Source organism: Lagopus leucura, unplaced genomic scaffold (genome assembly GCF_019238085.1).
Source record: "Lagopus leucura isolate 7727_CA_CO unplaced genomic scaffold, USGS_WTPT01 Super-Scaffold_100009, whole genome shotgun sequence".
Lineage (NCBI taxonomy): Eukaryota > Metazoa > Chordata > Aves > Galliformes > Phasianidae > Lagopus > Lagopus leucura.
In genome coordinates, this window is record NW_024962266.1 from 15,758,482 (window position 1) to 15,779,876 (window position 21,395).

A 21,395-nucleotide genomic window follows, 5' to 3' on the forward strand; every position below is an offset into this window, starting at 1 on the left:
GGAGAACCTTTGGATTCATTTTCTTTTGAGATTTCATCCCTTGTTGCATGCCACAGGGCATCACTGTCCTCTTTGTCATTCTGTCAAGGAAAATGCTAATTATCCGTGATACAGCCAGTATCCTGCTACCTCCTTTTTACACTGACCATGGATAATGCTCATCAATATTTGCCGGCCTGGGTGAATAGCTGAGTTTATAAAAGGGTATGTAATCATACAATTAAAAAATAAGTATTTTTTGTCCTAATTGCTTCAATTTTTACTTTGATGGTAGCTTCCAAATTGAGAATTTGATACTGTGGGTATGCACATGCATGATCACAGAATTTGATGTACTTGGATTTGAAGGTATGAAGAAAAATCACTAAAGATGTGAGTGAAGGCTGCAGTCTTGCAAACCTTGTAATGAAGGTAATCATCTGCTATGGATCATGACTATTCAATTAATTTTTCTGAGTTCTTTTGGGTAATTTTATTAAGATCCTCATGGATTTCATGAAGTAATGCTGGATAATGTAATCTTGCAATTTGCACTGTAGGGGTGAAGGGGGATGTACAGGCTGTAAAATTATAAACATGGATCCTTGAAGGCTTTTTTCCGACTCCAGAAACTTTCAAACAAAATTTTTATACTTATAAGCAAAGAAAAATCTGGTCAAATAAAAACACGTGGAGGTAAAGACCTGTAGGACTTCTTCGTTCCTCTAATTAGTCTTGTAAACTAATTAGACTAATCGCACTCACAAGATAGCGATGGTATACAGCGGGTTGTACATGACTGGGTTTGTGGTTAATCAACATTTTCTTTTGCAATAGCAGAGTGAATATGCTAACTGATGTTATCCAGCACACGATGGAGTCGCACCGAGGGAGGCTGGGACTGGATGTCAGGACAGAAAGGATCTCCTCCGGACAGGGCGACCATATGGTGCGTCCCCATTCCTGCAGGTGTTTAGGAGACGCGTGGCACCGAGGGACACTTTTTAGGGATAGGACTCAGTAAGCCAGCGTTCAAATGCGTTTTTCAGACGAGCCGGTCCCATCACAGCACAACGAAACGCTAAGTACACTCTTCTGTACGGCAGCAGACGACGTTCCGCGCACGGCCCCGCCCCGGGGCGGTCTGTCACGTAGCAGCCGTCCGCTCTGCCCGCGGCCCCGGCCCGCCAACAGGTGTCCCGCCCCGAGCAGGTGCGGCGCGGCCCGCAGGGGCGGTGCGGACCCGCGGGGAGGTCTCCTAGCAACCGCCCGGCCAATGGGAGCGGCGCTGGGGCCCGGCGCGGGGTCGACGCGGCGGCAGCTGCGGGACGCGGGGCCGCGCGGAGCTGGCCCGGGAGTCGGTCCCTCCTCCTTTCTTCCGTCCCTGCTCGCCGCAGCAGGTGGTGCTACGCGGGGCTCCTCCCCCTCCTGCCCCTTCTCACCGGCGGCGCGGGTAGGCGGGCGCGACGGGTAACGGGCGCTGCGCGGCCGTTGGTGACGGCGGGGCTGTCGCGCCTCGCCTCGGCTCTGGGCTGCCCGCGGGGGAAGCCGCTGCCGACCGCTGCGGTGTGGAGGGCGCTCCTTGGCGAGCCCGGGCTGACCCGTGGGGCTGAGGGAAGCTCGTCCCTGGAAGGCAGGCCCGGCGCCTTGGTGGTGTCCGCAGGGCGGCGAGCAGCGACCGCGGGAGGTTGGGAGCCCTGGCGGCTGTGCGCGGTGGGAGCGGGGCTCTGCGGGTGGCATTGACTGTGCGGCTTTGGCTTGCTTGCGTGTCTCGTTTAAAAAAAAAAAAAAAAGAAAAAAAGAAAAAAAACCGGCAAAAATTGTGTTTACAGCGAGACTCCGTTCAATTTGAGGGTCGAATTGTAACACGGGATGCGCTCGTAGTATTGCTGCAGCCCCCGTTTGCGCAGAGCGCTGTGCTGCGATGAGGTGGTTTCGCAGGGCTCCGTGTGCTGCCAAGTATGATAGGAATTCGGGATTTTCAGGGGAATGACTCAAATCGGGAGGCGTGCAGAATGAAACGTGAATGTGCGAGGTAGACGTCAGTAGTAAGCTTGAAACGGGATTTGATGCCGTTGATGATGGTTTCGGAAGAGTAGTGGGGGAGAAAAACGTTCTTTCTGTTCTGGGAGAGAAGAAGTGTAGTATCAGTTATTGGCTGGACTGGAGAGGGCACTGGAGGCTATCCCAGGTTCCTTGGGTTCGGCTTGTCTCTGAAAGCAGCTGGCAGCAGATGCTAAGGAAAAGACGATCAGCAGAGGCTGCTGAGCAGCGATGTCTCTGTCAGTGTCCTCCCAGCGCGCTGCACTGTGGAGCTGAAGGATTTCCGAGCAGAGCTTGCTCCTCTTCTTACGTTCATTAGCTTTTGATGTGTGCCTTTAGTATGATTTTTAGCCAGCTTATGTAGTTCCCGTTTCCCAGCACATGGTGATGCGAGTCTGTGATTTAACAGTGCTTCTTTTCCAGCTTTCATGTTGAATGTTTCATTTCATTCTGCATAGCTGCTATGTTAAATGAAGTGATGATTTTTTTTCTTTACATGTTTCTGTACATGTTTTGTCCTATTTCTCTAGCTGCTCCAGAGGAAAAGTCACTGCTTACTAATTTTTTGTATGGAAGCATTGGCTGACCTTCTTCCACCACTTTGAGATGTTTTCTGCATTTTGTATAGGGAAGCTCATAATGATGTGTGCTATTTCAACTGGGGAAGCTCAGCGTTTGTATAGAGCCATTATGATATTCATTTTTTTCTGTCCTGGGCTCCAATGTTTTGTTAACTGCCTGTGAGCTGTTACTTCCAGAGGAGTAATCACTGTGACTCTGTGATCTCTTGCATGATAATGCTTAACTTAGAGCCAGTTGATTTAAGTACATAGCTGAGTCGGTGTTGTGTTTTTTTTCTTCCTAATAATAATAATAGTTCACACACGTGGATTTTTATTACCATTTGTGTAGTATGCATACAACCTTTTGGGGTTCTTATCATTCGATCCTACAGTTTATTTTTCTGAATAACTCTGTACCATGAGTAAATTTTTTCACTGACCCTCCCAGCACCTGTGAAAGTTCTCCCAACAACAGATCCCCTTTGTGACTTAATTTTCTTTGGGGCTTTCATATAACGCTTATACGATACTTAAAGAAGGAAGAAGGGGAAAATATTCAACTCTTTCCTACCATTTCTCCTTCTCCACGAATAATCAGTCATTAGTAAATCCCCTGGCATCACTGCTTCAGAGCTTTTGGTAGGGAACATTGTGAAAAGCTTTTTGGAAATCCAGTTATGCTTTCTTGCCCAGGCATGTTGACTGATTCCTTCTTTCAGGGCACCGTAGCAGACTTGTTAATGTTTCTTCTGCGTTAAGTTATGGTGACACTTCACCAGTCATATTTACTGCCAGCTAACATCTGCTCTGTGACTCGTGTAGCCTACAGGGCAACCGTTCTTTGAATCTTCTGGCATTCTGTAGAGAAGGTAGTTACGTTGATGATGTGCCATTCATTTTACCTGCCACCTGTTTTACCGTACAGGTTATGTGCTACTGAACCTTCTGAATTGCATCATTTCCGAGAGCTGGAATGCTGAGATCTGGCTCTGCCCTGTAAATATTATCAGCTTTAGGAACTGGTCAGGCTTGCACTCCTTTCCCTCTCTTTTTGCTTTCTGCTTGCAGAGGCAGCGAAGTTATGGTTAATGTTGAGTTCAGGAAAAGGAGGAACTAAAGGAGACAGAGTTCCTGAGGCTTTTTTAGGCACTCATGATATGGAAAGGCCTTGTAGCGGGAATAGAATATCCTGCTATGTGTACAAATGATTTTTGATTTCAACAGAGGAATAAAATTCAGAAGATTAACAGAAATAGATCTATTCTTTAACAATAGGGAAAATCTTACAAAGATCCATAGTATTTGCTCAATGTGGGGTAGGACTTTGGGATTCAGATGAAATATTTCCACGTGTTCCAATTTTTTTCAGAGGTTGCACCAATATCATTATATGCATATTGAAGGTAGAGCTGAATGTTGAGATGGTAGAGAAGTCCTTGTAACCTGAGTGTTTGGGACAAAGGCAGTAAGAGAACATTTGTCAAACATCACATTTTATCAGCTCTTAGGGTATGTTTTTGTGTGGTTTTACTTATTGAATATCAAAGAAAAAAAATTATCCTTACAACTTTTTCACGACTTGTTAAGTAAAATAGATCTGAAAAATGTAGGTAAGGGATCTTCTAGGCTGCTGTGCTCATAATGAAGAAGACTCAGCAGTACTCACAGGCTGAGTGGTGGGCTTACCTGTTGAGGTTACTTTGGCAATACTGATAAGTGTAGTTGGAAATTTGGCACATGTTAAAGAAATGTTCTCTTTGAATTTAAGTAAGTGGAAGGATGCACCCTTTTGTGCCTCCCTCCCCCTTCTTTTTTTAATCGCCACAGTACTGTAAGTGCAGGGAGGAAATATCTGGATCTGCTTTGGTTGCAGGACCTGTCATTGAAATTGCAGGATTAACGAAAGTCACTACAATTGCAATAAGTTTCTGCAGGTAAAGGAGCTCTTTCAGATACACAGTTATCACCAAATCTATATTCTAGTGCTAATTGTCTACTTTGTTATTAAAACAGCCATAGAGAGAGAATATTTATCAAAATTTTAGGGAAGAGATGGATGGACCTTCAAGGCGATTGCATGAATAAAACAAGCGTGTTTCTTGTGACGTTATCTCAGATACGTTTGTAAACCTATAATGTGATGACTAGTATGCACCCTAAATTTACATGGACTGATATGTCTTTGATTTATCTGGATAAAAGCCATCTGTTTGGCATCCGTGGATTACTAGACAAATGTAATAGCCTTAAGCAGATTCGCAGCTCAGCTTGGGATGTTACTGTAATTAGAAGGAATCATGTTGCCTTTTAAGTAAAAACTAACTAATGCTTTAATTTTCTTTCATTTTTTTAAAGTCAAAATCTGTGTATATGTTGAAACTTGTAGTACTTATATGGAAGAGAAATGTTTGGTTGATGCTTTTTTGGTTGATGCTGACTCGCATTTTTCATGACATTGTAACACTGAGAGATGAGGAGAGCTCTTTTCAGATTGCCTTCACTTATCCACCTTAACTTAGGGAAAAAAGCTTTCTCGGTTACCAGATAATGCGTTTTTCGTATGTTGTAGAATCTTTTGAGTTGGAAGTACAGCTGGATCAGGTGCTTAGAGCCCCATCCAGCCTGACCTTGAATGTCTCCAGGAATGGAGCACTCACCACCTGTCTGGGCAAACTGTGCCAGTGCCTCACCACCCTTATTGTAAAAAAAAAAAAAAACTTCTTCCTTATGTCCAGTCTAAATCTCCCCTCTTTTAGTTTGAAACCATTTCCCCTTGTCCTGCTGTAACAGACCCTGTTGAAGAGTCTTTTCCCTTCTTTCTTACAGCCTGCCCTTTAGATACTGAAAGGTCACTCTCAGAGCTCCCTGGAGCCCTTCTCTTCTCCAGGCTGAACAGCCTCGGCTCTCAGCCTGCCCTCATGTGTCATCCCTGGATCACTCTTGTGGCCCTCGACTGTTCATGCTCTGAACAGGTACACATCTGTCCTGTACTGAGGACTCCACATCTGGATGCAGTACTTCAGATGTTGTCTCACCAGCACATTGGAGAGGAGCAGAATCATCTCCCTTGCCCTGGTGACCATGCTTCTTTTGATGCAGCTCATGCCCATCTGCCACCCACCAGTATCACCAAGTCCTTTTCAGCTGGGCTGTTCTCCATCCTTACATCCACCAGCTTGTACTGATTGCCCAAGTGCAAGACCCTGCACTTGGATTTATTGAACCTGTTAGAGTTCTGGAGCACATCTAAGTCTCTCTGAATGACAGCCCGTCGCTCAGGCATGTCAGACTGCACCACACAGCTTGGTGTCGTCTGCAAACTTGCTGAGGGTGCACTTGATTGTGCTGTTGATGTCATTGATGAAGTTGTTAAAACTCCCAGTACCGACTCCTGAGGGACATCGCTTGTCACTGATCTCCATCCAGTCACTCTTACACCTGTGCAATTTAGAGATGACCAGGTGGTGTAATGTGATCACGGTACAGTGCTATTACAAGCTTTTCTCTCCTTATACAGAGTTGCCCGAAAGAATTTTATAAACTCAGATACTCCTACTTGCTTTCAAGTTTAAAAACTATATTCGGATTTTTGGAAGTATACTGTGATGTGTGAAGTTTATAATCCTAGTGCTTACTGCTTGTAGGTTTTGGAATTTGACAGTCTGAACTCAGGCTCACTTTATCTGATTTGTCTTGAATCTTGGCACAGTTGTTGACAATCCTTCCCCTGCACCCCAGAGCACAAAACAGTGATTTTAAGAACCACTTTTGCTTCTCTATTTGTAGTGCAGCTTTCACAGTTCAGAGTAAACTTCCCTTGAAAAGAATGATGCACGTTAATGAATCACGTCAGAGTTCATAGGGCTATACCTGTGGGCTTTTTTAAATATTAAAAAAAAGTCAGCAAAGCTTCAGCTGCATTTACTAGGATTAAATTCTAGTATATTATCACGATAGCTTTAAGTTCTAGGATTTTTTTTGTGTGTACTTTCCTGTTAGTGATTCTTTGTTTGATTCTTGGTATTAATCAAGCTGTCTGTAAATTTTTTTTTGTGTGTGTATATTGGTGGAAGGAGGAGGACACTTTGTTTCTTTGTGTTCTTTTCAGATTTTGTTAGTTGCAGTGGGATGGCTCTGCCACTCTGTTCAGCCATGTGAAATTGGCCCCCAGATCCTCCAAGGTCTTGTTCATCACTGGAACAAGTGTCACTGCCAATAGGCAAAGTAGTGTCTGGCAGGCACTGGGTCATTACAGATATTTGGGTGAGTCACTTACCTTGTTAGTGAAATAGCTGCATAGGCAGAATGGGCACAGAAAGAAAATCATTAAGTAGTTACAGTAGCTTGGGCTGTTGAGAGACTTGTTCTTTTCTCTTCTCTCCCACCCACAGATTTTTAGGTTCAGTGTGAGGTTCTGGGAAACAGCAAATGTTGATTTATTTTTATTATTTTAATTTTGTTTTTAGCTTCTTACTGTGTCTTACCAACAGGATTTAAGGGGATTGTGGATTGGGTGAGGGAAACAAATAAGAAAAACAACTTCAAAAACAACAACAAATCAATTTCTCCTCTTCCCCCTCAAAAAACTGAAGCAGGAAACCTCTTGGCCCTTTTCTTTAGTTAAAGCTTTCCTGTGTTAAGTTGGATAGCCTAGAGAGATCCCGAAAACACTTTAAAATCTTTGCTATTTTATTTTTTCTATAATTAAACAAATACTGCTTCAGGTATGCATTGAATGCATTCTTCCATATGTTGTGGTGATTAAAACAAGTACTGCAGAGTACTAAAGGTGGAGTATCTTATGAACAGAGTGTATCCAAATTTGTTTTGCATCCCCACTGTCTTCATTAGGGATGCTCATCAGTCTCTTGCGTATTTCAGTGAGTCTATTTTAAGATGCGTTGCTCCAGAGAAACTGCCTAGATTGGCAAGGAAATGTAGCTGATGATTCTTAATCACGAGGTAGCTTTAAAAATCATTGCTGAGGTCCTGAACTGGCAGCAGAAGCCACGTGGAGCTGATGAGACGGTCTTAGCACGGAACTAATGGCTTGTGGCATTCCCTTCTGCAGCTGACATGGGGATTGTCTCATGCACATCTGAGTGTGGTTCTACATACAGTGTATGAAGATGATGCAAGTACAAAATGCTGACTGTGCTCTTAACTGGGAACTGCTCCAAAGCTAGTGCATTCTTCTGATGCCGTGAAACAATTTAAGCTACTTTTGAGGGTTGGTTTAACAGCTGAAGTTCTTTAGTTTAGCACTCACCAGATAGTGAATCTGTGATATATGTTTGTGAGTCTGATGTATTGAACAGTATGTACTGTATTGCTAGCTGCCCTTTCAAATCAAAAAGCTCTAGAATCCTACATGTGAGAAGAATATAGTTGCATTATCTAGATGGACGTTTTCATATTCCCTCTGTATGTTTGCATTCTCTATAATTGCTAGACATCCTTCTGAACCTGTCTTTCTGCTCATTTTCATTGTATCCTCTTGTTGGTGTACCTAGAAACAAAGCTTCGCAGAAGAGGAGCCCTGAAAACCTTTTGCTGCGAGTAACACAGCATGCAAGTTGCAAAACTAAAATATGGAGAATCATTGCATTCTACCACCTGCATTAGTCCTGTTTCCACTTCCAGTCAAGGGTTGTGTGGGTTAATAGATGCTGTGTCAAAACAGTTTTCTCAGTGTAAAGACCTGTGGGTTGGTGTTATTGTACTTGGAGGTAATTTGGCTGGTAAGATCTCTTAGGGGTTTCTTGAAAAATAGAAGCCAGATTATTTGGAATGAATTGCATATCTGAAGTGTTGGTGGTATTTTTGTAGAATTTCCAACAGCCATTAATGGAATTTTATGTTTTGAGTTTCAAATTCTTAATTAGAATGCATTCTATATATACTCGTAGTTTAATTTGCCTTTTTCCCATTCTTTCATTTGCAGGTTTCTCTCTCTGATGGATCCAACAGAAGCCGAATGAGTATGTAAGAAGTGTCTTCATTTTATTTTGTCTTTTGAATTACATTTTTTAAAAGCACAGTTGACTTCATTGGGAAAAACGAGAAGACTGCCTTACGGGCATCAGAAATGACAGGCATGAAGTCAGTCGTTTCCCTTAGGATGTGAATATCCATTTTCTTTTTCAGCACATCTTAGTTTTACAGAAAGAAAATGCTGAAAAATGCAAATGGGCAGAGGGAAAGCAGACAACTCTTTTTTGAATAAGAATGGCCACTAGATTGTTACAACACTTACGGTGTTTTCTCAGTGTCTTATGTGAACTTTCTGATATGTAATTTAGTACTTTCTGCACATTTTCCTCTCATCTGAGCAATAGTTATGTACTTTTTCATCCAGGAATATTTATGAACCTGCAGAAATATGCAGTGGGGTATTTTATTTTCTAGTGCTGAATGTTCTGTGGCACGGCTGTACACCAGTATGACCTCTTAAGAAGTTGACGTTAATTTGAGTGCTATTTTGCATGCTTCATGGTGTCCAAAAGGAGATTAGTGTGGTTTCTTCTCTGTTCACAAGAGACCTTGTGGGTAACAGATCACCCGCAACTGTCTAGTGGCTTAAGTAGACAGCAGTTTGGTTTTCCAAATGATAGCTTTCCCCATAATGATAAAAAAGCAAGGTTTTAGTGTCAGCATTTCAGAAGTTGCATTTCCAAGAGTGCGCTTAATAGAACATTAGGAGGAGTTAATAGCAAACTTGTCTGTACTCTTTAAAAGCTGTGGTGTCCATCTCAAACTGACTTGAGATTTTGGTCAGTAGTTGTAATTTTAAAAAATGGGAGCCTTCTTTCCTGAACAGGTGAAGAGTTTGTTTTCCTGTAGGTGGCTGTTCCTATAGCAGCTGATGAGTTAGACTGTCTAGATCTTAAATGTCAGAGCTGGATTTTACATTTCTGGCAGTGCACCAGCTCTGATGTTTCATGCATCTTATGAATGTGTGAATTTCTTTTGGTTTTCAGAAGGAAGGTGCTATGCTGAGTGGCTGTGCCAATGGAATAAGGCTTTTTCTATTCTATAGTCCTTCAGCAATTTTGGAGATGTTGCAAAGAATGGAGCAGCTTCCAAGGGAAAAGGCAATATAGCTGTGTATAGGCACTGCAATGAATTGTATAGGTTAAGTTAAACAGCTAAATATGTATTAGAAGTTCTTTTGCCTTCTCTCTGCCAATAAATCTCTTCAGCCTTTAAATAATAATCTTACTAAGACAGATTCATGTTAAGATTCACAGAAATTTGTCTTGATAAAATTGCTTTCTGGTTATGTGGCAGAAAACTATTGGATGGGTTTGGCTTGCTGTGTTTTCTCTGACACACATCAACAGAAAAAATTGAATTATCTACAGTGTCTTTATTCTTTTCGTGTGCAGGTGGTGTTTAAGTCTGAGCTGATTGTTTAAAAGATGTAATGAAGTCTGAGCCTAAGTATAGATAGATGCATCACTTATACAGCATAACATTGACTGTGCTTCTGGTGTTCTTTACAGTATAAAGAAGAAAAAATGTCACATGATTTAGGTCTAGTAGTCTGTCTCCCATGCTTACCTTAATCTTCTAGCTGTTAATCTAAAATGCTCTTACTATTTTAGGAGATGGCTACGTAACGCACATTGCCAGGAGTTGTACTAAATACTTCACTGCTGAACGGGTTGCTCAGGTACCCTGCCTGTTTTGTTGCTATGGGAGATTGGAAGACTGTAACTGTGCCAGTGCTGTCATCAGGTAAACTGGTCATATTTTAAATTTAGTAAATGTGCTAACCCTACCAGGGTGTTATAGTTGGTAAAGAGACATTAGGGCTTTAAACATGAGATTGATTTAACATGATATTAACCAGTCTAATAGTACAGTAATTTTTTTTTATAATAGAAATGCTGCTGGAATGCAGTCAAATTTTAAACTGTCCTTTTAAAATTATTGTTGTGATATATTTATTGTGTTTTATTTCATTCTAGATGAAGTTGTAAGCTCTAGATTTGTGAACAGCTATGAATAATAATTTCAGTAAAGGGATTTCATTTAAGTTTTTTGTATGTGATGTCCTAAACTACTAGTCCTGAATTGTTTCTTAATATTTTTATCTTTTAGATAGCAAAAATATATTTCAATATACCTCAGAGAAAAGGATATCTCCCCCAAACATGAACTCTCAAGTGCTACACTTGTCACTGCCTTCATCCAAAAGCATGCACAGCTTTTTCAGTGCCTTCTGCACGGAAGAGAATATTGAGCAGAGTATATCCTATCTCAATAGGGTAAGCCACATCTTGCTTACTGGAGGCTTTTTGAAAATGTCTGTATGTCAGTTTTGGTAATGAAGATGCACTGTATTTGGAAGGCTTCTTTCTTAATGCTCAGAAGCTGAAGTTGGTTCGCAGGAGAACACATTTTTTTGCCTTCTTATATAGGATTTCAACTGATACTGTTTATCTCAAAGATTTATCCAGTTATTTATTCCACCACCCTCTCCAATTTGTCTTTCACCAGGAATTGACAACACTGGGCTTTCCTTCTATTTATGCAGAGTCCAAAGGAAAGGAATTAAACTTAATATCTATCATAAATTGCATGAATGAATTGCTTGTACTGCAGCATAAGAACCTTCGAGCTCAGGAAGAAGTAGAAATGCAGCATCTGAAACTGGGTAGTGATATGGATCACTTACAGAACTGCTATGCTAAATTAAAGGTAGGAAACAAGATGGTTTCACCTGTGTGTGTGTGTATAATGCAGTGTTTGTGTTAACAGATACTGTACTTGTCAGTGAATAATTTGTTTTTGCCTCCCTAGTACTAATTTGCAATTGTACTTTTATGAATATTTTTGTTTTTTGAATTTTTTCATTTGAAAATTCCTTAATGAGGTGTGAACTCATAAGACAACTTTAATTCTCGCTTAGAAGTTTTCTTTAATGATTTTTTTAATAAAAGAAAACAAATGTTGACCAGTTCAGCTCATTCAGTTTGCCTGAAAGAATATGCCCAGCTCTAGAAGATAAATTCACAATGTAACCGTAATCAGTAAAAACAAAGACCCCATGTGGTAACTTTTCTAGTATGCATTGTCACTCTTCTCCTTATGTCTTTCGCATTTCTTTTTGTCATTAGATTTCTTGGGTAACTGCCCACCAAGCCTTTTTATAAAGATTGCTCTGAAGCTATTGGCAAAACTTAGGTTAAGCTTTGTTTTATGTAAATTGTCCCATTTGCTTTGTTGTGGACACAGCATGCATATCTACGTACATTATTCTATTGTTTATTTAATAGAAATACTCCACTAAAATCATTCCCAACCCATACATGTTACTTACTATATCCTCTTACTCCTGAGTTATAGATACTTACAGAATCCTGATTTATTAAAAAGCAATAACTGTATCTTTGTTTTTTATGAGTGGGAGTATTTCTTGTACTGGAGAATCTTAGTGCTTGGACCAGAAAATAGAACTTGTTGAGAATGCAAGGTGAAACATTAGCAGTCGAATATGCAGAAAGGCTTGTCTCAAGTGAGGTGATTTAGCCTTTTTTTTTTTTTTTTTTTCCAATATTTTTTATCCTTAGCTATTTTTTTTATTGGTACTGAAATGTGAACGTTTTTTCTAGGAGCAGTTGGAGTTATCCAAAAGGGAAATAGTTGGCCTTCAGGAAAGAGACAGACAACTGCAAAGCAAGAACAGGAATCTGCACCAGTTACTTAAAAACGAAAAGGATGAAGTGAGTTATGTACATCAATGCAAATTATTACATAGATTTTCAGTGCTGATTTTGCAAGGTGTCTGGTAGATGTTCACACTGAATGTTTTTTGTTTTTTTGCTGTTGTGTGCTATCTCAGCAAAGTGAAACTGACTCCTTGCACGCCAATTGAATACGTTTTATAATGGATAGGTCCAACTTATGATTCTATTAGAGTGTACTACAGAAACATGTACAATTTTATGCTTTGTTATGCTTTCGATTATACATTATTTTATGTTTTATAAATGTATAGAAGTGAGAGGGAGCTGTAGGATTCAGTCACTTTCTCAAATGCACAGGAATGGGAACACTTTTTCTTTGTTACACTGTGGAAGTGCACAAAAGGTGGGGGGTGGGGAATAGTCCATGCTCATTAAACTTGGGAGTCTTGGAAGAACCCAGAGCAGAAAACGCTATCATTAGTTTGGTGTCTGTTTCCATGTGGTCTCCGCCACACTGTACCTACATACTCCTAAATTTCTTTAAATGCTCTCTTCGTTCATAAATATTCAGCAGGCAATCAAGCATTATCTGTATGTAATGAACTTCAAAAGTTCCAGCTTAAAACCTGGGGCGTGTTAAGCTAGCTGTATGTTGGCAAAGTTAAAACTGAGTCAAAATCCTTCCAGCCTATTTGTGATCTGTTTTAATGTTCTTTTGGACTGAATAGTATCACCCTCTTTTCCCATCCCGTTGTCCAGAAGGAGCAAAGAGTTTGTTATTTTTTTTATGTAAACATAAATAAGCCTAATTTAATGTTAAATTAGGTACTAAACGTTATCTACTGAAACCAAAACATATCTTTCTTTTTGTAATGAGGATATTGGAGAAGATATCACACGAATTGCCAAAAAGTGTACTCAGTTCTTCTTAAGAAGGACTATGACATTATAATATGTTCCTTACTGTGTTAGTTTGTGCATAAAAAGCAACTCAGTTTCCTAAGCTAAGTCTTAAGTCAGAATCTGTAGGCTGTTGTCAGTTCCTTTATCCAGAAAGAGTTTAATGTAAGCACCATTTCACATCTGTTTGTTTCTTTTTTTTTTTTTAAGAAATGTGTTTATGTTAAGCTTTAGTTGACTAAATCTGCTCTCTTGTGGGATTGTTTTTAGGTTCAGAAGTTACAAAACATAATTTCAAGTAGAGCTACGCAGTATAATCATGATATGAAGAGGAAAGAGAGAGAATACAATAAATTAAAGGAACGCTTACATCAATTGGTCATGAACAAAAAGGACAAAAAAATAGGTAAGTAGAGTGCTATGGCAAATAAGTAAATTTTGTATGATGTTATGTTCATATCCCTTTTCCTCAGTGCTGAAGTACCCAGTGGAACATTAAATATATTGTGAAATTTTTGTTAGATGAGATGTGTTGACTGATGTCATTGGAAAGGAAGTCCTACTCTAATTTTTTTATCCCTCCTGCCACCCTTCAAAACACTCTCAGCTGTTTGCCATCTATAGCATGTCATATTTTAGTGAGCTGGTTAATTTGCTGAGCCAGAAGACAACTATTCATGTTGTGGCTGAGTTGGTTTTGCTTTTCTGAAACCAATAAGTAAAGTTGCAAGTAAAACAGACCACACTGGGACGCTGTATCAGGAACACCTATTTTGGCAACAGAAGGTAATTTAGTATCTGCACAGTAATCTCTGGAAGCCTCACACGTAAGTGAACAAAACTTTTTACGTGTTTTTTACTCAAATTAGTTAATACTAATTGAAACATCAGTGAGGTCAAAATAACGAGATCTTAAGTCTATTTCCTGTTTCCTTGAGAGCTAATGAGAATTGAGCTTGAACTACTGTTCTGACGTCGTATTTAAAATAATGTATACACAATTTACATAAAAGCTGGAACAGAGGGTGAGGGTATTCTTAAGAAGTGTATAAAATTTGTAAGATAGAATAACATCCCCACCCTGGCTTTCCAAACACAATTTTTTTCTATCCTTGTTTATTTTACTCTTGCTTTGTTAAGCAGAGCAGCATGGTCTCATTTTGGTCTTCAGACTGAGGGGGATACTTGGGTGATGCAGTCTTTTTGACAGTAATTACATCAAAAGGTAAAAGAAGTGTCATCTGAATATGTGTGTAATTGCACGTTGTTTCATGCTTTGAAATCTCCTTTTCATTTGTAGCTATGGAAGTTCTAAATTATGTTGGTAGAGCTGATGGGAAGAGAGGTGCATGGAGGACTGATAAGACGGAAGCCAGGTGAAATTGTAGTTGTTTTAGAACAGCATTAATTGAAAGTATTTGTTACGTTGTCACCTTGTTACTGTCACATTTCTGCTTCCAGAAATGAAGAGCAAATGTACAAAGTTCTGCTAAATGACTATGAGCAACGCCAAAAACAACTTTTATTGGAAAATGCTGAGCTGAAAAAAGTTCTTCAGCAAATGAAGAAAGAGATTATTTCACTTCTTCCACCACAGAAACAAAAACCTAAAGAAAGGTCTGAAGATGGGCCAGTAAGTATTCCTCTGTTAAGCTTAAGTCTTTGATAGTTTGCAATGCTGGAGCCATCTGATTATTAAAATACTTCTTGGAAGGCTTGCAATGGAAGGACCTGGAAAAATCTTTTCAGTATATAAGGGTTTTACTTTTCTTTGGTAAAACAAATCTATATGCGTATTTAAATATATATTTTTTGAAAGGTAAGATGGCTTGCAGCAGGCTTTGTTTCTATTTCTGCAGGTACTTTCAGACTTGGAGGAGGACACTGGAGAGTTAAATAAAGAGAATATGTGGGAACTGTCATGTGAAACTGTGCGAGAGCAGCTTACCAACAGCATTAGAAAACAATGGAGAATGTTGAAAAATCATGTTGAAAAGCTGGATAACCAAGGTGATGTTTAACTCTTACACGTACACATAAAGTGCTGCAGATAATTCCATGTGGTGTCATGCTCTTTGGACTTATGTTACTGTATGTCTAATCTAAGTGGAAGCTGAAATGGAAAGGACTGTGACCTGGTAGACTTCCTGAAAAGACTTGTGTTTTTCCTTTTCTTTGTGAGTTTGAATTGTGGGAAGTTAGGAAAGCAGTCACCTTAGCAATCATCTTTTATCCTGAGAACAGACACACTGTAGTTTGTCAGAGTAAACAGCTTTCTTCAGAAAGAATTTACTTTTCTTTTGGAAGTACATGCTCTGTAATATGCAGATCACTCCAAAAGTAACGCTCTCTATTTATTTCCATGGGAACTATAACAGATACAAAGAGCACAATAGCACTATTTAATAGTGTAAATTCTGAACTACATAATGGCATTTTTTTCAACGTAGTCACCATCATTTGCTATGTGCTTTTGCCAGCAATGAACAAGAGCCTGTTGTCATGCTTACAAAAAACAACAAAAAAAATCTGCGTTAGTGGAGGTGACATGCTGTTATTGCTGCTGAAGCACACCACACACCACCTTGCTTTGCTCACATCCACTGTGTTTGGTCTCCGTGAACATTCAGCAAGCTTTTAATTTTCTGCATGGAGGAATTCAGTGACACACCTTTGCTTCGTATGCATTTCCATGTCAGATACCATTACTGCCTTTCCACTGCCATCTGTTACATGGCAACAAAATGTAATTGAATGCTGGTGGGAAAGTTCAGCTCTACTGCCATACCACCATTGTCTGCCTCTGATGTCTTAGGCCAACTTAAACAGGAAACATTATTTTCAGAGCATCCTTTGTAAATGTTGGTTGTATTTGCCCGTTTGTCTGAGCTGTTCAAGTAATTGCAGATATTCAGTTTCTTTCAAATTGTGATATGTGATACATAGATCCTTCTTAGAGTTTGAGCTTGTCACAGCCATATCTACTGCTTCTGCTGGCATTCTAAAATGAACTAGCTGATGGTATGGTGCTGGGCTCTCCTCGTTTCCAGCTGTTAAACAGCATTAAAAGACAGCTAAAAATATATAAAATTCTTTCCTAGTATTATTTTCCAATGTAAGCAAATGCTGCTGCTACAACAAGGATGTTTGCAGTCAGGAATAAGAGTGAGAAGGTCATGAATGTAGTTGCAAATAAAAGAGCAGGTGGTCTCTGGTATAGACATATTCTTATAGAAAGGATTTTAAGATCACTTATTCTGAGTAGTACTTGACTCAGTATACTAACCAAAAAATAAAATAATTGTGAGCATCAGGAGAAAAGATTCAAGTATTTGCAGTTTTCTTGGAGTCACTTTTTTTTTTTTTTCATTTTTGAATTTACAGAGACGACCATGTTCTTAGTGTTTAAATACTGTCATCAGGGGATCAAAACTTGGCACACTACAAATGCTGTGGTAGTTGTATCTTTGTACAACCACACTGTACCTCACACATTTTATTCCTCTGTGATTCATTCCCTTTCTGGGTTAAAAATGTGCACACAGTGTTCCAACTGTTAGCTCTGTTTCTCCTTCATAGAACATGAGGAAAAAATCTTTCCTTTTTTATCTATGATATATATAGTTACTGCCATACTCTTATGAACATACAGGCCCTTCAATAGTGGGCTCAGAATAGGCTAACGATGTACCGCTGAAAAGAAATCTTAATTTGTCTTGATTTTCTTTTAAAGAAATGCCGAACCAAGTTTTGGTGGCTTTTTTTTTTTTTTTTTTTTGGTTAGTTGTGTTTTTTTGTTTGTTTTTTTTTTTGGTGGTTTGATTTTTTTTTTTTTTTTTTTTTTTGTTGTTGTTGCAATGCTGTTGCATCGAGGACTTGTGCTTTACCTGAAGAAATGTAAAATCTGAGGCAACATTGTAACATTCAGCTCAGGAAAAACAACAGTAGTGCTTAATTATGTGTGTAGCACCAGTTCTGAATCGTTTGTCCTGATAATAGTAATTTTGAGTGCATGGTTAATGTGTCTTTTGGAATGAAACTATTACAGTTTGAAAATCTTTGCTATTGCTTTGAGTCCTAAGTGTTGCGAAGAATGATTTCTAAATAACTTTTTTCCCATTTTTTCCCCCTCCCTTAGTGTCACGTGTGCATTCAGGAGCTTTGAATGACAAAGATGTAATCTCAAGGGAAGACCATGAGCTGGAAACTGAAAAACTAGAGTTAGAAATTCAGCAATGTAAAGAAATGATCAAAACTCAGCAACAACTTTTACAGGTAGCAGGCTTTAAATTTTGTTATTTTCAAGACCTTTGAATTATTATTATTTTTAATGTCACTTATTGCTCACCTCTGAGTTTTTCTCCTTTTATTGACAGTGCTTTTTAAATAGGATGTCTTGGTGATTGGTCTAAGTGGGCTGTTCAGTTGATTAGTAATTTAATGAATTTGTAATCCTGGTAGGAGAAATTCTGGGAGAAGTTAATAGACAGGAAGGCTGATGAGGCCAGAGGTGTTTTGCTAGCTGCTTGAAACTCTGCCCCTACCAACTGTGTTGCTCATTTATCAAACTTCAACTGTTTTTTGATGTAACTTAAATCTGTGGAAATTCTAAACAACTTAATAGTCACTCCAAGATTATTGTTTCTGTATTTATATCTACAGCAACAGCTTATGTCTCCATGTGATGATGACACCACTCTGTTACTACAGGACTGCTATCTTCTGGAAGAAAGAGAGCGTCTTCAGGAAGAATGGAGACTATTTCAAGAACAAAAAAAGAATTTTGAGAAGGAACGAAAAAGTTTTACAGAAGCTGCTATTAGATTAGGACTAGAGGTATTAGAAAAGTGGAAAGGTATTAGAAAAGGAACTCCTATGGAAGAGAGTATAATAATAACTCTAATACACACTAAAAACTGCCTGATACATATTGTCTGCTTATATCTCTATACAGAGAGCTTGTTCTCGTACTGTGTAAAACCGCTCTGGTCACTGCAGCAGATCATTCAGCTTAAAACAAACAAAACAAACATCACATTATGTGTATTGGAATATGAGTTTGCTGCAACTAGGTGAATCATTTTTCTTGCAGCTTTGGAAATATCTAGGTACTTCTGAAAGATCTGTTTGCTTATTCATTAAATCCTTGATTAGAGGCTGTTTCAATTTAGCTTTCTAAGACAGCAAGGCTTATGCAAATCACTGTCAGATTTGGCTGCAGCATTGAATTCTCAGAGTCTAGATTTTCATGGAAAGCAGTTTTGCAGAAAGCCAAAATATATCTTTGCCTTAGTAGGGCCATTTTGTGTTCTTGTAGTTAATCTGGCTAGTAAACAGACTTAGGGAGGGAATTGGGTTGGGTATTTCTCTAAATGTGCTCTAGCACATATCTTTTTGTTGGCCAATAGTTAGAATCAAAACATGAAGACTACAAATTTAGCAGGGAGGAACGTGAAAGGTCAAGAACATAGAATATTTTGAGTTTTATTGAGGCACTGGTACAACAGTAGTTCACACAGTGACAAATATTGACTCAGGCCATTACATATATAATCATGCATTCTTCAACTTTTTCATTTTCTTTTACTTACATTTTATTGAATTCTTTAATTTAACGTGATCTTGAATTAAGCTTTGTAATTTTTGATGGGTAATAAATGTTTGTTCTGAAATACTTAAGACCATATTACAACATAAATGTAGTTACCTGTGCTTTTGAATATTAAAATACTTAAATTTGAAATAAGTAAAGAGAAAGTTGAAGCAATACTGCAAGCCTTCATCATAGAGTGATTGGAAAAGGAAACATCACCTTTCTTTCTGCTCAGTTGTTTTCATGGAAGTGATCAGTGCTATTTTCAATGTCACTTGTATTTGTTTATGAGAAAGCTGAGGACTAAGATTGAAGCAGTAATCCTTATTAGCAACTGCCTAGAAATTAGAGGTATCTCCATGAGTTAGTGCAAGACTTGGGGGGTAAGGGGGAGCACAGGAGACAGTGGTAGGACACTGTGCCTCTGGAGTGGAGAACAGTGAAATGAAAGGATTATTCAGACCTCTGAAACAAACCACGGGGTTTGGCTTGTAAATAAATACTTCCTCAGCTAATCCTTGCTGGAATCAAAAGCTTGCTTATATGACTGTAACTCTTTGTTTAACTGTTGGCTCACCTTAGTTGCGTGGATATTCCATAACTTTTTATTTTTTTTATATGGAATAACCTAAATTTAATGTGGACTAAGCTTGTTTGTGTGGTCGTAACTGTAAACAGTCATTTCTTTTCCTAGAGAAAAGCATTTGAAGAAGATAGAGGAGCATGGTTGAAGCAACAGTTCTTAAGTATGTCTACCGATTACAAGCACTCTGAAAATGTGACAACTCCAAGTGCCTTCATAGGAAGCAAGTATTTGGTTCAAATTATGTTACTATAACATGCTTTTTCCTTCTTTTACCTGTAAGATGGTTAGGATATAATTCATTCCCATAGTAGAAAAAATTTGTATTTTTAGGAACAGATCTTTTGCCTTGTTGCCCATGAAGAATGAGTTGATTCTAATGATCTTGAGCAACTTGTGAGATTTAGGCTGTATACTAAAGCTACTGATTTATACTTATCTTTTTTCAAATTCTGGTGTTTCTGGCTATATTTATTATTATTACAGTCATGCTGTAAGTTGGGAGGAAAGGTCTGTTGTTGTTGTTGTTGTTTGTTTGTCCTTTCTTTTTTGATAGAAGACTTAAATCTAATCCTTCAAATATTTTCAACTTGAGTGTCATCTAACTGATTTATGTGTGCCTTCCAGCTTCTGACCAAGACAATCGGCTAGTGAACTCAATGTCTCAGCAAAGAAAGCCTCACTGTATGGTGAGTGGTCCTGTTTCAGCTGAATCCTGCCAGACTTCCCAGTGTATTTCACATAACAGGTATCTCAAATGATGTTGTGGATGGTTTTTGTGTGTGTGTGTGTTTGTTTGTTTGTTTTTCATGGTGCTGAACTCTATTTAGAGCAGTGACGAAATTGTGGTAACTTACAGAATGATCTTACCTAGGTCTTGTGTTTGATATGTAGAAGAATATGTTAAGCATCATATCATAACTGTATTGTGCTTCTCTCTGAAGTGTAATTTGTAACTGAATGTGCAGTTATTTACACTGTAACTTCATCTTTTTACCAGTTTCAATGCTGCATTAAAAAAACCTGCTGGTGACAGCGAGCCAAATCAGTGGGAGGAAAGTGAGAAGGAAGAAACTGAGTAATGCACAGTCCCAGGAAGACTCTGAAGCTGGCACTCTGCTATGTAGAAACTTGCACATAGAACAACTGCCTTAGACTTTCTAGGGTTGCCTGCTGTTTTGTTAGAGATGTTCATAAACTTACTGTTCTGAAGTGTAACAGGATGCTGTGAGTTTGATCATTCTTCTGAAGGGTTATGTGGTAGGCTGAGCTGTGATGTGTATGTATGTGTGTGCACATGGCTTTTAATTTTTTTAGACCATTTCTTGCCTCTTTTTTTCTTGCAGCTCTTGAAAGATGCTTATTTAAAAGTATATTAAAGCTTTGGTATTTTTCTAGTAACAGAAGCTGTGATTCTGTGAATGAAGCTATGGTCTGAAACTTTGGCTGTAATGAAATATTGGATCTTAATGTTTTTTTTTCATCACAGACAGAGATAGCACTTTTAGGAATGGTTTAATTATTGGAAACACTCATTATGAGAAACATCTCAAGCATAACTGGCATTAAAACTTCTTTTGCCTCAACTTGAATGTACAGTATACTGTAGATTTTTAACAAAACAAGTTCTATATTTATTAATTTGTGTGATTTGAAAATACCTCTTTGATATTTCAGATGACCTAAAGCGCGAAATCTTTATATATTTGTAAATAGACAAAATGATTATGCTGAGAAACCATGGAATGAAATGCATACATCCATAGTATTATTTTACGTGGTATTTTAAATTGTTTTATAGTGATACTCTGTTTACAGATGCATTAGGACTTTCAATGGTTCATCCAGGAATAAAATTATTTCAAATGTAAAAAATAAGCGTGTATGTCTGTTTTAAGAAACTGGTTCTGTGATTTATGAATGCAAATTTTTCTAAACTCTCATGGTAGTAGGGCCAAGGTTCACTGTGTGTTTGATGCTAGTTTTGTTTTGCTTATTTTTCATTTTAGTGGGCTCCAGAATTTTGGTGTAGCTTTAGG

General features: G+C 38.7%; 1 protein-coding gene across 5 annotated transcripts; it reads left to right on the forward strand.

The window, feature by feature from the left end:
- Positions 1 to 1,383: 1,383 nt before the first annotated feature.
- Positions 1,384 to 21,180, forward strand: LOC122181313 (SSX family member 2 interacting protein). Of its 5 annotated transcripts, none has more exons than XM_042873735.1 (15): positions 1,384 to 1,432; positions 8,530 to 8,566; positions 10,193 to 10,325; positions 10,692 to 10,858; positions 11,091 to 11,291; positions 12,206 to 12,316; positions 13,451 to 13,586; positions 14,481 to 14,556; positions 14,642 to 14,813; positions 15,040 to 15,190; positions 17,319 to 17,455; positions 17,843 to 18,016; positions 19,468 to 19,579; positions 19,984 to 20,104; positions 20,357 to 21,180. In XM_042873735.1, exons 3-15 carry the CDS (start codon positions 10,283 to 10,285, stop codon positions 20,436 to 20,438), a joined length of 1,683 nt encoding a protein of 560 aa, XP_042729669.1. In that variant the 5' UTR covers positions 1,384 to 1,432; positions 8,530 to 8,566; positions 10,193 to 10,282; the 3' UTR covers positions 20,439 to 21,180. The 5 variants fall into 5 exon arrangements, with proteins under 5 accessions (XP_042729669.1, XP_042729670.1, XP_042729671.1 ...); XM_042873736.1 differs by having other exon boundaries at positions 1,393 to 1,432; positions 8,530 to 8,570; XM_042873737.1 differs by lacking the exon at positions 1,384 to 1,432 and adding an exon at positions 6,697 to 6,848 and having other exon boundaries at positions 10,193 to 10,260.
- The last annotated feature ends 215 nt before the right edge of the window (positions 21,181 to 21,395 follow it).

What these genes read in the sequence shown, in the direction of transcription:
- LOC122181313 (XM_042873735.1), top strand. Translation starts at nt 10,283, where the DNA reads ATGGGAGATTGGAAGACTGTAACTGTGCCAGTGCTGTCATCAG. An exon ending in TTAAAAACGAAAAGGATGAA is followed by an intron (nt 12,317 to 13,450) that starts GTGAGTTATGTA and finishes GATTGTTTTTAG; the next exon opens with GTTCAGAAGTTACAAAACAT. An exon ending in CAGTGTATTTCACATAACAG is followed by an intron (nt 20,105 to 20,356) that starts GTATCTCAAATG and finishes TCTTTTTACCAG; the next exon opens with TTTCAATGCTGCATTAAAAA.